The 16,393-nt window shown below is 38.6% G+C and overlaps 1 protein-coding gene across 10 annotated transcripts in view; it reads left to right on the top strand.

Annotated features, from left to right (window-relative positions):
* cspg5a (chondroitin sulfate proteoglycan 5a) overlaps positions 1–16,393 on the top strand; it is a 31,159-nt gene that overhangs the window by 1,177 nt on the left and 13,589 nt on the right. For all 10 annotated transcript variants that reach the window (XM_056266185.1, XM_056266183.1, XM_056266190.1 and 7 more), the window contains exon 2: positions 7,078–8,044. In XM_056266185.1, coding sequence (XP_056122160.1) covers positions 7,078–8,044 — 967 coding nt within the window. The remainder of the gene's footprint in view (positions 1–7,077; positions 8,045–16,393) is intronic.

Genomic DNA, 16,393 nt, shown 5'->3' with positions numbered 1-16,393 from the left:
AATTCCGATACATCACTGAGCGTTAGAGATGATCTCATTGACGCGCTCGGTGTTTATGTAAAAAAGCAGGTCTTTTCATTAAATAATATAAAGTCTAATGTATAATTCTGCAATGGTGCTTAGAAGGTCCATTGTCCATCCAGTTGGATGCTCAGTTTCTGCATTTTGTCGCCCAGCAACAGGACAGAAAAAAAATATGGTTCTTGAATCTGTTAATATTGAAGGACTTTATCCATAATATATGTTCTTTCTTTTATCACATTTTTCTTGACGATGCCCCAAACTGCACTAGATCAGCTGTACACCTTTGTTAAAGCTATACTGTGATGGCGGTTAGTGTGGTCAGGTAAAAATGATGTCACCGGTGGCCATGCCCTTTGTTAGCTTCGTGCATGGACCTGCTTTTGATTTTAGTTGTTGATTCACTTCCTCCCTTCCATGTGAACGAGGAATTTTTAGAAATTAAAAAGCAATTTTTTGTATTCTTTGTTGCCTGCTAAAATGGTCATTCGAGTAGAAGAGGAGTGCCATTGGCCATCATAGACAGCCTTTTCCAACCCATTATGTCCTTATTGGTGCAGTGAAACCTTGCGGGAAAATTTGATTTGTGTCTGTAACTGATTTGATAATGTATTCACTTTCAGTATTTGCTAAATCGCCTTTTTATTGTCACAAGAGCCCACTGGACACACTTGCCATCTTCTGTGCTGAGAGACTCCGCTGCTGCTAGGGGGGAAAAAAGGTGTTGCCCGCCTCATCTTGTCTTGATTTTAATATGATTCTAATAAGATTTTTTCATACATTGACACATGCATGATTAATAGCAGTTTTATCTATATTTAGTGCCACCTGTTACTGTGCATCAGTCCAAAGCCATGAACACTTAAAGCAGGATTCTGATCTCAATACACTTAAATGAGAAGGATATCAAGATAATCTGATATCCTCGGACACTGCCATCATATTTAGCAATCCCTACAAATGGAATCCACCATTCTGAATGCAGGCTACTATATTCCCAAAGGAGCCATGGCATGCAGTTTTAGTCATTTTCAATGCATGTCCAATCCAATCCTGAGTATTTCAAGGATTGCAGTTCTTTGTTCCAGGGATATGATGTCATGTACACAGCTACTTGATACAGGTTGTAGTTCAGTACACTCTTAAAAAATAAAGGTCCTTTATTGAAGAATCCATGGAACCTTTCAAGGGTTCTTTATAGTGGAAAAAGGTTCTTTAGATTATTAAAATGATCTTCACACTAAGAAAAAAAGGTTATTTTAAGAGCGGTTCGCTGAAAGGTTCTTTGTTGAACCCAAAATGGTTCTTCTGGAATCACTGTGGGGGAAAAACCCGTTTGGAACCTTTATTTTTAAGAGTGTATAAAGTGTTGTTTTGACATAAATGAGTTGGATGAATTTGTAGGCAAAAGGGCTGTGTCTTTTCTGCTGGATCTGTTGCAATGGACTCGAAAACAACAGCTCACACATTTTAAAGGGTTTTAGGGGAGGTTAATCAGATTTGCATTCATTCATAATCGTTTGCTGCCCAACAAAGTCAGTGCAGTCTGTTTTCAGAGTAAGGATTGATTTGTTTGAGCAATCTCTCCACCTCATTATTTTGAAGGCATTCGTTTACTATAGGTCTTCAATGCCTTGATTTAAAAAAAAAAATTTTAAAGCAACCGGGAGTGAATTATAAAGATGTGCTGTCAAAGTGGACTGCTGCCATTTTGTGTTTCATCAGAAACTGATCACCCCACCTCTAATGCATCTACCATGTGAATTCATACATGTAATGAAAACAGATCATTAGCTTATTTAATTAGCTTATCAAAGTAGAAAAATGGCAGAGAAGATATAAAAAATCAGCGGTTGTGCAGAAGCTATAAAATTGAGTAAAGACTTAGCAGCACATTTGTTTTTCTAGGTGTTTCTTTTACTTGAAATCGTTGATGTGGACGTATAAATTTGTGATGATGGTTTTTCACACAGCGCATTCGAGCTCCGCCGTTGCACACTCTGCACAGCGAGGGCAAGCTGGTTCCCATGGCAACACATCCCTCCTCCGTCCAACCACCTGTTGAGTACAGAAATGGACAGATTTATGCATTGGGAGGTGGAGAGATGTCCAGTGGCAGCTGTCTGATTATGTCTCAAGGTCAAAAGATCTGACTGTTAATACCTGCGTAAATAGTAAAGTTAAAATATTCCATGGAGGGATGGAATAAAAATTCACCTCCTATTTTTTGCACAGGATACTAAGGCGTTTCACAAAAGCCTATTGAATGGAGGTAGTTTTGTGTTAACAACACAGAGTTTTCAATAAATGGTTTCCCTCTACGTTTTCCACTCCGTTTCATCAATTTACTTTATATATATTTCACATATGTACTTAATTCTTTTTAGTCTTTGTAAAGTTTTGGAGGGATAAAGTGATTAAGGCTTCATTCTGTGATTGATCATCAGATAATCAATCACTTTTGACAACAGCTCCTGGATGTACTGCTGGACATAGAGGTTAAGGCCAGTGTTCATCATTAACATGCCATGTCTCTATTGTCACAGATCAGTCACACTGATGTTTTATTTATAAATTCATTAGCTTGATCTGCTGTTTTAGGGGCCGTTTACAGGACAAACAGTTTTTTTGTTGGAATGAAAACGCAAACTTTTGAAAACGGGTTTCAAAGTGCAAGTATTTGAACATGATTATGATCACGATAACGTTATCATCTCCATGTAAACTTCAAAAACACGAATTTGTGAAAACGGTGATGTAATGCGCATGCGTATTACTTGTTTAGTCTATAGGCGCGTAGTTTCTTTAAAAAGTGACATATAATAAAATGTATAATACAGCGTTTTAGGCATTTTCGCGGATCTGTGTGAACAGGAATCGTTTTGACAACGTCTGTATGCAAAACTTTTAAAAAACGCAAAGGAAAAACTTTCCAATTTCAACATGCTAGCAATGTGCTAAATCATGTTGGCAACATCTTAAATTATGTTAGCAATGTGTTAAATCTTGTTAGCAGTGTATTAAATCATGCTAGCAACATGCTAAATCATGCTAGCAATGTGTTAAATCTTGCTAGCAACCTGGTAATTCATGTTAATAACTTTAAATCATGCTAGCAACCTGGTAAATCATGTTAGTAACGTTAAATCATGCTAGCAATGTCTTAAATCATGTTAGCAACACGCTAATTCAAGCTTGCAACATGCTAGAAATGTGGTAAATCTCTTTAGCAATCTGTTAAACAATGCTATCAACATGCTAATCATGCTATCAGCATGTTAAATCATGCTACCAATGTGTTAAATCATGTTAGCAACATATTAATCATGTTAGCAACATCTTGGCAATGCATTAAATCATGATAGCAATCAGGATAGCAACCTGGTAAATCATGCTAGCAATATGCTTACTAATGTTAGCAACATGCTAAATCATGTTACCCACATGTTAAATCATGTTGGCAAAATGTTAAATCATGCTAGCAACATGTTAAATCATGCTAGCAACAGAATCCGGAAAAATATATTTCTGTTTCTGCAAAAATCAATATTGATATTGATAATAATAATAATAAATGTTTCTTAAGCATCAAATCAGCATATTAGAATGATGACCGACGACTGGAGTAATGGTTGCTGAAATCACAGAAATAAATAACATTTTAAAATATATTAACATAGAAGACAGTTATTTTAACTTGTAATACTATTTCACAATATTACTGTTTTACTGCATCCTCCTTGATCATAGCCTTGGTGAGCATAAGAAACCTCTTAATAGACATTCCGAATCTTATTGTAAACGTTTCATGTTATACCAAAGAAACCTTTTTTTTTGTCTTTTTTTTTTTGAATAGTTAATATCCACGCCCCTCCCTCCAACCACCTCTTTTCATGATCCAACCAATTCCTGATGGATGAAACTAGATTTTTTTCTCTTTGAATATCCTGTCATGCTCGTATGGAAGTTATGTTGGTTGCAAACTGCAATAAAAGTCAACATTTAATGCTGACCTCAAAGAAATCACAATGTTACACTAGACCTATAGATGACAGAAAAACGTTAAATGAAGCTGTTGGGTCCATGGCTTCTGGGATGTACCTCCCACAGTTCTTGCTCAGGCAGTCTGCCATCAGAAACCCATCTGAGGTACAGACGAACTGTCAGGGCTCTTCGCTGTCCTCCCTTCACTGTCTGCAGTGCTGCACAAACAAAGAGCTTGGCGTCTCTCCAAAGTCATGCAACCAAGACCCGTGGCCATCATTTCTCCGAGCCTGGCCACCAAACAACAAACCCCAAATTACCTCCTCCCCTCTGGGCTGCATTGGGGTGCCTGAGAGAAAAGGGGGTAACTGAGTATTATGTAACAAGATTTGACCATCTGAGAGAAAAGGGGAAACACAAGGACCCTTTTGTGTCCGCTTTGCCTGGGGCCCCCGGTTCCTCGCTTCTGTAGTGCGTCCCGTCTGGGAGACGCATTATGGCAGGAGATCTTTGATAATGCCGTGGCTTTAAAGATCTGACCCAAATCTGGCTATTTAACCAACACAATCTGCAAAACCAGCATTCCAGCAAGTGTCAAATGTTTTTTTGACTGACTGACCGACTTGGCGTATTCTGCTAGAAGAAAAGGAGATACATGAATGTGAAAATCCTGCTCCTAATTAGGTTACCGGCAAGTATCCATGACACGCCTGCTAAAGGTTGAAGGACGCTGTGCATTAACTGTTCGCACTTATTAAATTCAGACATTCCACACCAGAGTTTGGTTTTCTATCTCTAGTTTAATCACTGGCTGCCCTCTACATGAGTCACACGGAAACACCATAATACGGTTTAGCAGATACACTAAACTGCAAATATGATTATGCTACTCAAATGAGAGCTTTATTACTTGGCATTGGCCATGTTAATGGCGCAAAACACTTTAAATGTGGAGATTGTGTTTTAACTACACATCTGGTTTCTATCTAGTCAGACTGATGATGTCTTCCTGTATTAGTCATCATATTTAAAACTATATTTGTCTTAAAATAAACATAGGATTCTTTTTTGTGTATCAGAAGATATTTGTCCACGGAGAGCTTTGATATTTTTCCCTTTAGTTTAGTCATTCACACAAATTTTTAGGACTGGCTGAACAATGTTATTTTGCACTTTCAACATTCAAAAGTTTGGCATCAGAAATATTTAATTTAATTTATGTTTTTGAAAGAAATGTTTACTTTTATTCAGCAAGGATGCATTAAATTGATCAAAAGTGACAGTTAAGACATTTATAAAAAAGTAAATAAATGCTGTCATTGTAAACTTTCTATTCATCAACGTATCCTAAAAAAAACATTTGTTTTTTAAATGCAGCCTTGGTGAAGAGGTGTCTAAATATCTGATTTCACATGTTTCTTTTCTGCTCAATCTACAGAAAACTAAATGGACAAAGTTTTAAAGTGTTTATGGTTGTTTAGAGTCAAAGTTTCTGATGTCTTGAAAACAGCACTTGATGACCCCCTCACCCTTTTTGTTTTGTTGTGTGTGGTGTTTATGCTTCAATGACTGATTTGACATAGTGTTTGAAAGGCATGTTAATCCTGCACGAATACAGACATCTGAATGCTCATTTCTAGATTCGCTAATGTCTAATGTTACCACAAAGGAGCTGTATCAGATTCATCTCCGTCAGATTTGTCACATAAATACTACATTAGTGATTCACACTCTCTAATAAAATCCAGACCAAGCACATCTGGCCATTTTTGGGAACCTTTTTCTGAGGGAGCATCTCTGTGCCAAAGATCTTAGTCTCCACTGTCACATGTTATGTCTCCGACTATATCCTACTCAGTTTATTTCTTCATGTGTTTAAAAAACACAGATGTTATTGGAACAAAATGCCCTGGCAATACAGAAGTTATAAACTCATCAATAGAGCTGTCAGATAATATCACTGGAAAATCAATGCAAAACAGTCATCTTTGGAAACAACGGTCTTCAAGAAAGAGAGACTGTCATGTAAGTTTGCTTAGACTTTTACTCTGTGCGACAGGAAAGCAGGATCACAAATCCACTGTTATTAAGCACACTGTTGACTGAGTCCATATATACTTGTTCACAAAAAATGTTATTGCCATTCCAGAAATGCACACAATTTCCTGTGTAGTGAAAGCCGCAACACATATTTTTGAGCTTTCAATACACAAGTATCTTTGTTCTATAGAAGTGTTTTACAAATCCATTGCATCAATGCTTGTAGTGTTTCTGTTCATATTGTGAAAGATTTTTTCATGGAAAGAAATGCAAACTTTCATATCTGCAAAAAAATGACTACTTGTTTCCAGTAAAAATATGTAAAAATCCTAACTAAGATACATTTACTTTAGAAGCAACACTGTACAAGATATTTAGACTTGTTTTAATTGATTGTATTTTGAATACAAGTATAATTGGTTTTCCTCTAGTTTTTAACTTGCCTATATTTAAAGTAAAAGAAGTTCGACAAATTATCTGCACGCATATATATAAATATATATATGAAAAACTTTTATTTCATTATTTACCAAGCCCTGTTATTTTTCAAACACCTGCCATATACTGACATTTTTCACAACCCGGTCAACTCGATGGATAAAATTTGTACTTTTACTTTTTCCCCCCCTCATTAAAAATCCTATTCACGTTATGGCTGTAAAATTGATTATGAACAATAACTTTACTGAAATTGTGTTGTTGGATTAGACCTGATAGATAGATGACAAAAGAATTTATGGGCTTTTCTGGTGGTCAAAGATGCTGTGTCTTTTTAGCTAATCGTTACTCCGCTGGGAGCCCCTATGATTCAAGTCTCGACCCCTAATCCCTAATCCTGCCTTTGAGAACCATGTACATTAGTAAAATAATTACACCTAATCTCAAGGCTTGCTAAAGAAGCTTTTTTAAAAGATATTGGGAGACCTACCACTGAGAAGGAAATAAGCAAAGAGTTAAATACAAGTGGCTTTATTGTTTGGATGAATGTAAGGTTTTTCATTCCTCCTAACCTTAATCTTCTCTTTTCAACAGGTAACTCGGTGGTGGGAAATGAAACTGAGGCTGATAGTGCTGTTAATGTGACCTCCTTGTCTACCAAGGGTGAGGAGGAGAAGATAGAGGAGGTGTCACAGTTCACCAGCTTGCCCAGCACCTCAGACCTGACTCCCACCGGACGAAATCTCAGAGATGAAGATCTAGGCAGTGGCATGCAGAATGAAGTCTTCTCGCCAACTCCAGGAACTCCAACTTCCAGTGAGGGTGCCACAACCACTTTGGCAAGGCCAGACATCAGCCCCGACTCTGCTGAGATCGAATACTTGCTTCCCCATGAGCCTGTTAATACCTTGGAGGAAGAGGAACAGGAAGTGGAAGAGGAAGTGAGGCAGCAAGTGCCTACACAACCACCCTGGCAGGATGCTAAAGGAGACATGAAGACCACTGTGTTTGACCTTGACGTTGACCTTGAGACATCTCCCATGACCCCGTCCCCAACTCATCCACCCTCCCCATCTGACGTCACCGTAGATTTCTTCGACTCTAGCTCCCACCGCAAGAACCTAGACCCGTCGTCTCTGTCACCGCACGAGCTTCAGGGCCGTGACCCCACCTCCTGGGCCATGCCTGACAACTACGACTACATGACGCCCTACGACGATAGTGTGACTCCCACCATCGAAGATGCGACTCCCACTATCGACGATTACCCCAACAGCAGCACTTCTGAGTCTTACGATGATGACGTCTCCACTACTCCTCCTTCCAAACGCTTTCCTCCTCGATTGCCCCCCAACCCTGGTTTCACGTTTCCCAAAGGAGCCACTGTGGAAGAAGAACCCCGTGCTCCCCCTGGTGTGATCGACTCAGTTAATGGCTCAGACTGTCGCCAGGGCTTTGTCCGCACCAATGGAACCTGCAAGTCCCCATGTGATCTGCAGCCCAACTACTGCCTCAATGGGGGCCAGTGCTACGTCCTGGAAGGAACTCAAATGCTCTGCAGGTAAGTGTTTAGAAGAACCAGGTTATTCACTAAGACAAGAATCACAATAAATTTTTCTCATACTTGTCGTTTGGTTTGTTTAGGACAGGTGTGCTATTACTTTTCTAGGTGATTAGACTTGCAATTTTCGCTTAGTGGATGTTGAAACAGGTGACAAAATCCAATAGGCTTACATCAAAGGTGTGACCATATCTAGCGACCAGAGTACTTGAGGGTCGGCTCTTCTAACTTGGGCCAAGAAAACGCTTAGCAATCATCCAAAACACCCTAGCAACTTTACAGCAAACATTCAGTGCACCTTAGCAACATGGCTGTTTGCCATTCAGAATTGAATTGAGATTGTCTTTTAAATTCAAATTCAAATCCTGACGTAATGAATGGGATACAGAATTGGAATGTAATTGGAATTGGAAAGAAATTCAATTAGTTTTTTAACTAGAAAAACAAAGTTTGTCAAAATTTGAATATTGGCTTAACATAGACTTATTGGAAAGTTTTGTTTAGAAACAATGTTGAAAACCCTGAACTTTAAAGGTTTAGAGGCCTCAAGAGAGGGAACAATACAGATAGACAGACAGATCCTTTTCTTGTCATTCCAATTCAATTTTTGGTGGGTTGTGGCAGTTTCGATTCAAATTCACAATCGTATTTTGAAAAGGAGTGTGGTAGATTTTTCCCCTACGCACCTGACTTAGGTTGAACCGAGTGTCCCTGACACCTGAAAATATTATACTCAGTTGAATTTCCCTCTGTCCGCTCGGGTTGACGCCTAAGTGTAGCTATTTTGACTACATAAAATGCCTAAGAATTAGTTACCTGACTGCAATCTAACCCCGCCTAAGAGTCTCGCAGAGTCGAACGTTGTCTTGTTCCATTCGAACACTATCACTTGGGAATAAGGTATAGTGTTCTTAACCGGCTCCACACTATCACTTGGGAATAGGAGTAAGATCTCTAGTGTTTCGCTAAATAACTTGTTCCACTAACTGACTTTCTGCACAGCAATAATAACCGACAGACTTCAGCCTTCGAATATGCTTTAATCACGTCCGGAGGATCTCAGACAAATCTCAGAGAGAATCCCACCAGTAAAAAGAATACAACAGTTTTTATAGAATAGGAGGATGGCAAAAATGATATGATACATTACATAATTTCCCTTTTAATTAAAAAATCCATCACAGGAGCCATTCTCAATTTTGCACATCCCTGTTTAGCAACCACATAGAACAACCCCTAGTTTATGCATGAGCAAACACCCCTGGTATTTTCTTTGGACAAATCTAGTTCTAAATTGGAATGAAATGGAGGGAACCTCTCAAGCAGATTTTTGCCTTTCCTCATGGCACATCTGGTCACAAGGGGAACTAAGGACTTGCACAAGGACAGGCTGAGTGCTGCGGAGTAGAAAGCACCACATGTTTTCCCAGATTCTTTATGAGGAAAGTTTATGAGGAAACTTCCCTCTCGCTGCCAGATTATTTTGAGCAGAACTGTTTTTGCCCAAACATGTGACCAAACATGAAACATGCACAACAGTCTAGACTCTCGACACACAAGTTTATGTTTGTTTTCATGTGTCTTGCATTATGCCTAAAATCCTCTCTTTTACTAGAAAGGTCATTTTTAAAAGTCCTATTTTGAAGAATGACAATAACAGCGGGTTCATTAACTTCACTATCACTGCAAATACATTACCATGTAAGCAAACGCTATAAAGAGTAACCTGTAACCGCTATAAAGAGGTCATCATGAGGATTATGTTTAAGCTGAAAATAAGTATGAGGAGATATGAAATTCAGCTTGTTCAAGGGTAGATTAGGTCAAAATGGGGGGAGGATGCTTGGGAGCCAAGCTCACTGCTTCCTGAAAAGCAACTACCATATTTACATAAAAGTCATATATTAATGATATTTTTGGGGTTTCGGGAGGGTAGACCTTGGGTAGGTTATGCTATCATGGGTTCAGGTGATATCAGTACTGCATAATTGTGAAATTAACCATCATTCTCCCTCCACAACTCTTCCAGACACACACCGGTTGTAATTCACATTGTGATTAAGATCTAAGACAATCCCCTTGCCAGCCAGTGACTATTAACAACCTATTCATGGTCATAAATCTCTTGTTCCTCCCTCTTTTTAGATTTGTGCAATGACCCTGACTGTATCCACAACCTTTGTCAGTCCAGAGGTCATGGTTAGCTGTACATTTCAGATTTAATCACATTTATTCTTATGAATTTCATTCCTAACTGAACGTTTTATTGCTCAGAGGTTGCTCTTTCATAGCTCATGAGATTTGTCAGGTATGCTTCATATAAGAATTTTGTCTCAGATGTTTCTCCTAAGACATTGCTTGAATTTAGGATGAGATTGCATGCAGTTTGCAATAAATATAGAGCTATATGTATGAATAAATAGATCATTTGATTTTGAAAGAATGTGAGGAATGTTTGAGCAAATATTGAAATCTCTGGGGGGTTTTGATGATTAAGCACAGTTTGAGAGTTTTTTGAGATCTCTTAGAGGAGACATACAGTATGTGAGATTACTGGGGTCTTTTTCTCAGGAGAAAACTCAAAGAAGCAGGAGATTTAGACCTTCATATGTTCTGTTTAATCTCTTTTTTTCCTATAGGGGAACAAACAGTTGTCTGTCTGCCAGTTGTGCTGGATTAAAATTCTTTTTTTTTCTCCCTTTTCCCCTCTAAATAATACCATAGTAACATAATATGAGCAGTCCGTGCTCATATCAAATGATCTTGCTGAAAACTTACTCCCAGTTACTCCTCTCACCTAGTCATCATCATAATTACCAGTGTCATTTATTACATCTCTAGTCACTCTGAATAAGAGCATCTGCTAAATGGAATCAGATGTGATTTGTTTCTTCTGAGCCTGTCTCCGAGTTCTTCATCATGCTCATGTACTTGCATTGTAAACAGACGTTTGCCCTACCAGTAACCCCCCCCCTTCCCCCTTCCCCTTTCCCCTTTGGGGCCGGTTACCCTCACTAACTCCCCAAAACAAGCCTAGTCAAAGTGGGTCAGTGGAGCTCTGGGCAGCTGTGTCCCATGTTGGCTTTGTTTATATGATGCTCGCCTGAACACTGATTTATTCACCACTGCAATCTTATTAGAGTATGAATGTTAATGGCTCAGACATCTTTTCAGAACACCGTCCTACCCCCTCCCCTGCGCACGTGCCTCTCTTTCAGTGATCTATCAAGAGCTTTCTGTATGTGTGGACATATGAAAGATGTGCCTTCATTTCAGTTTAAAAAACATGTTTTTGATTGTGATTCTAGTCAGTGAAAGTTAATGTTAACATCCAAGAGGACTTTTTATGCTCTTTCATAGCTCAATAGACCTAACAGAGTTTTCAATTACACTACCGTTCAAAAGTCTGGGGTTAGTAAGTTGTTGTTTTTTTAAACCCTCTGGTGCTCCTCATTTAGGGGTCACACTCATACTCCTCCTGGTCACAAGTTGCCGAACACCTCAAATGCAACTTTTTTGTAATATATTGTAATATACAGCAAGATTAATCTCCGACATTCCTTCACGAGAGCACCACGGCGCATGCGTATTGTGTTGGCGTGATAGATGTTTTTGCATGAACACGCATTAGAGATAAATATTTTGTAAATAAAGTGGTAAATTATGTTTTTTGCACAAACAAAGCACTCATGTTGCTTCATAACATGGAGTACTTTTATGATGTCTTTACTACCTTTCTGGGCCTTGAAAGTAGTTGCATATATAGGCTGTCAATGGAGGGACCGAAAGCTCTCAGATTTCATTATAAAGACCTTCATTTGTGTTTCGAAGATGAACGAATGTCTACGCGTTTGAAACTACATGAGGAAGAATTTTTATTTTGGGGTGAACTAACCCTATAAATGGTATAATTTGTTAATTTAGATTTTGAAGATCAGCAAGCGCTTCATTTTCTTGATAGATAGAGTGTTGTTGTGACAGACACAGTTGGACCTGATTAATGATTGGTCTAATCCTGTCCTGATCCTTCTCAGTCACTGGGTTATTACCATTGGCGGTCTCCTAGTAAAAGCGTTCTCCATCTGGGGATCACCCTTATACCACCCCAGGGATCCGGCAGGGGATCAAGTGGCCTGCAGCCTCTCAAAGCTGAATATTGCAAACTTTTGTAACCCTGGTAATTTGGGGGTTTTATTCAGCAATCGAGGAGTGATGATTGTGACAGCAGTGCTAAACCACATGTTTAGAGTTAATGAAGGGTTGCCGCTCATGGTGTGGCTGTAGTGTTTACGATGACAAGCTGTACTGACGCTTAATTAAGCGACGGTTGAGCGCCAAGTTTTAGTAGATCTTCCTAAAGACAATTTTACATGGTCACCGCAAGTTCCCAGTTCATTTTGAATGGAAGATAGGTGGCAAAAATCTTGTCCGCCTATCAGTGTACTGTGTGGAATCATTTTTAGAGTAAGACCTGGGCTCATTGTTTGTCATTTTAGTAATGCATCTTCTAATAATATTGTTTGCTCTACCAGTGAGCATGCAGATGTTGCTGACAACTGATGATTCCTAACTAATTTGCCCTGTTTTTGCATATTAAGGAAGTTATACATTAGAGACAAGCTGAATATGAATATTTAAGATGCATTTTGAGGCTGTCAAGTTAAACTGATTTATAGCGCTTTTCTCAATACACATTGTTTTAAATCATGGTGTTAATATTTATAATAACTTATTATCTTCATGCATTATAGTCACATATAGATTGGAGCTGGGCGATAATATAGCCTAGTTTACATTTTGCAACAATACAAGCAATCAAGCAGTTGAGATATGCTATAGTATATATTGCCCTAAGAGAGTATACTGTATGCAATTAAAGTTGGACATACTTATATCCAACTTTATATAAAGAGCTGGGCAATAATATAGTTACAGTTAGTTGAGCTTTGCTGTATATATCGCTGTTTGTGTTTATACTATTTTTATGCGAATAAAGTTGTATACAACTTTATAATAGAGCTGTGCAATAAAATAGTTTAGATATTCTTCAACTATATAAAAGTTTGCAGCTGAGATTTTCTATATAGTATATTGCTTTACAAAAATACTATATGTATGCAGGTAAAGTAGGATGCACTACGTATACAATTTTTAATATATCGCTGAGCGATAATATAGTTTACATTTTCCAAAGATAATCAAGAAGTTGAGATTTGCTATATAGTACACACTGCTTACCAAGTTGTGTTTGGTTATTATACTTCTAGTAGTTGTATAATTTGTTAATATCAATTTGTTAGTTATAAAATAATTCATTATCTGGTTGTTATCTGTGGAAAATATGTGATTCGTATTACTAGACCTGCCTGTCTTAAATTTACATTGGTCTTGCAAATATTGTTTGCATGACTAAAGATGACTTTCAGTTGATTTGCAGTATTTTATGACATGTAAATTATGGTGTGTAATCACAATCGTATGCATATTTTTGAGGACAGAAAAGGTTTCTTGACATTTTTATTACAATAATCAAAACTATCTGTTTATATGTTGTTCTTGAAAGAGGAAGAGATAACAGAGCAGAGAAAGAAAGAGAAATGGAGGGGAACAGAAGGGAGGTTTGGTCTTAAGAGAGATATTAGTGATGGAATGACATGTCATCACTACATCTGTTTCAACTACTGCTTGCTACTGCTCAGCTGGGGCTGTTTGGCATCCATCCATCTCAACACTCCATGTAACACACACACATGTGCACACAAACACAGTCTTAGCTGCACCATCTGTCCAGACGGCAGCTTCATAAACTGCCCATATTTATACACAGAGATTAACCACACAAATTCAACCCTCATTTAGTTAGACCAACATTTCTATAGGTGCACTAGCATAGCCATGATGTTAACTAATGGTCTTTTAAAATTATGCAGGATAATCAACAAAATTTTGCTTGGTTAAATGGATGGTTCACCTAAAAATGTTAATATTTTCTCCCCCTCGTGTTGTTCCAAACCTGGATGACTTCCTTTTCTTCTGTCCAAGCGACATCAGAGCCCACTATTATTTTAAAAAATATATATTTTTCAAATTATCTTCTTTTGTGCTCCACAGATGAAAGAAAGTCACAACATGAGGGTGATTTAATGGTAGGGTAGGCAATTTGTTTTATAAACACTTTTTGCTATACTGGCTGAAACTCTGTTCTCATCCTGATAGAAATCAATAATAGAAGTGGTCTAAATATTAAAACGTGCATATAGCTTCTGTGGAAGTCTCTGGGCCAAAACATTTTCATCTTCACAAATGTTTTTTTGGTCCTGATAGGATGTCCTACCTGTCAACGTGTATTTCCATACCTCTGCGCACCTGCTCGTGCAGACATCACACAACATCAGCGTGTTGTAGACAGTCACCTGGCGCTGTAAACGAACAGCAGTCATCTTTTACAGTTCCTCGTGAACCAAAACTACGAGCTAATGCCGCGTTCACACCATGTTGTAACCATAATTACGAGATGGCAACCCGTGACGTTCTACCCGGAGCTGTTTATGTCCTTTGAGACATGATGTAAATTAACGGCGTCTCGTGACGCTTTAGACTCTGCTGTGTGCGTTTCAACGCTATCTCACGACCAATTCGTACAAAATCGCACGAGTGAGTAAAAGGTGGCTAATTCATACAAATTTCTACGACCTCACTAGTAAGAATTCGTACGATTTGTCTAAACCCCAGTGATGGGTAGGTTTAGGGGTGGGATCAGGGGTAGGTAATACGTACGAATTCATACGAATTGGGCAACTCGTAAAATATGTACGATTTAGCAAAAATCTTACGAATTTGCACGAGTGAGGTCGTATGAATTTGTACGAATTAGCCGCCTCGTATAAATACGTACGGGATCGGGTTGGTGCGTTCAGGTGTTTTGAAGATGAGGCGCTTTGGAGAGCGTTCTGAAGGAAGGGAGGGATCTCATGCTTTCAAAGCTAGCCACTCTGAAATTGCATACCCTACCTTTAATAATGATAGAGTTTACATTTTTGATTGAACTATCACTTTACCTAGTTAGGTAGCCTGGTGGCTTGTGTTTTGTAACTCACTCATCCAGTCATTTGCAGTTTGGATTTTCTTGGAACTTCTCAGAATGTATCTAACCATCTGATTTCATTTCACATAATAATATTAATATTGTGTAAACAGGTTCATTGATGTAGGCTCTGTTTTTTGGACGACAGCTAACACAAGATGAATATGACTGATTGCATAACAGTTTTGACTACTGACGCAGTCAGAAGGTTGTGCAGTTATAAACATGGGTGAGAGAGACAGTGGATGAGGGAAGGAGATAAATAAGAACATAAGAATGCACGAAAGTAATAAAAGATCTTAACTAAAAGCCCTGAAAAGAGGGTTGGGTTGGAAAACAGGCAAGAGAATGGGTGTAGAATGTAATTTAGATAGCATGCAAACTTTGTGGAAGAAACCAACACGGTTAAGAGAGTGTTGAGATCTGGGAGGGTGGATGAGAAACAGCTGAGGGGCTGAATAGACAGGCTGCTTTATACAGCCCACTTTAAGGATGCATTTATATGCACACTCACATCAACACGCATGATACCTCTCCCGTCTGGGATTGAATGCCCTCGGTGGCGCCGCGCCAACCCTGTTCTCCTTCGTCTCGCTCTCGGTTGGCTCAGGCACAAAGGGGCATACAGGATGCTGTAGTGAAAAGAAGTGAAACCTCAGACCCCCCTCCCGTGACCACCAAGACTGTGAATGAAGACGACTTCCTTTCATTATAGACATTTACATTTGAGTGTGTGCAAATGTGGATGTGGTTGAGAGAGAGAGAGGTGCAGTCAGGGTTGCAGTCTTTACAGATCATTTGCATTTGATTGCTTGCAAATGTTTCAGTTATCATCAGATTTCTGTTTTATTATATACATCTGTTTTTCCTCCATCTCTATTTGAATCTCTCTTTCCCACGATTATCTGCATGATGCACCATTGAAGCTTTTAACCACTGTACACGCTTAACGTAATTTGGACATGTTCCTGGAGCAATATCACCAATTTATTTGAGTTTTTCCCTGTCAACAAAATATAGGAACAAATATTTGAAAACATCTATACATGGAAAAGCCTATACATGGATAAATCACATTTCATGCCATCTCATGCCTGACTCTTAGCAATAATGCTGGTGGAGCTCAAAAGATACAGGGCATGTTTCAGATTTCATCCTTCAATCTGACAGCGGCATCTGCACCTTTGATGTTGTTTGCTTGTCTGTCCTCTGACAGATACAACCCTACTGTTTGTTATGTGTGCAAGATGGAGGAGGAAAAGTTT

The sequence above is a fragment of the Rhinichthys klamathensis genome, unplaced genomic scaffold (genome assembly GCF_029890125.1).
Source record: "Rhinichthys klamathensis goyatoka isolate OS25496 unplaced genomic scaffold, OSU_Roscu_1.1 h1tg000246l_1, whole genome shotgun sequence".
Classification (NCBI taxonomy): Eukaryota; Metazoa; Chordata; class Actinopteri; order Cypriniformes; family Leuciscidae; genus Rhinichthys; species Rhinichthys klamathensis.
This window is presented reverse-complemented; position numbering and strand designations above follow the sequence as displayed.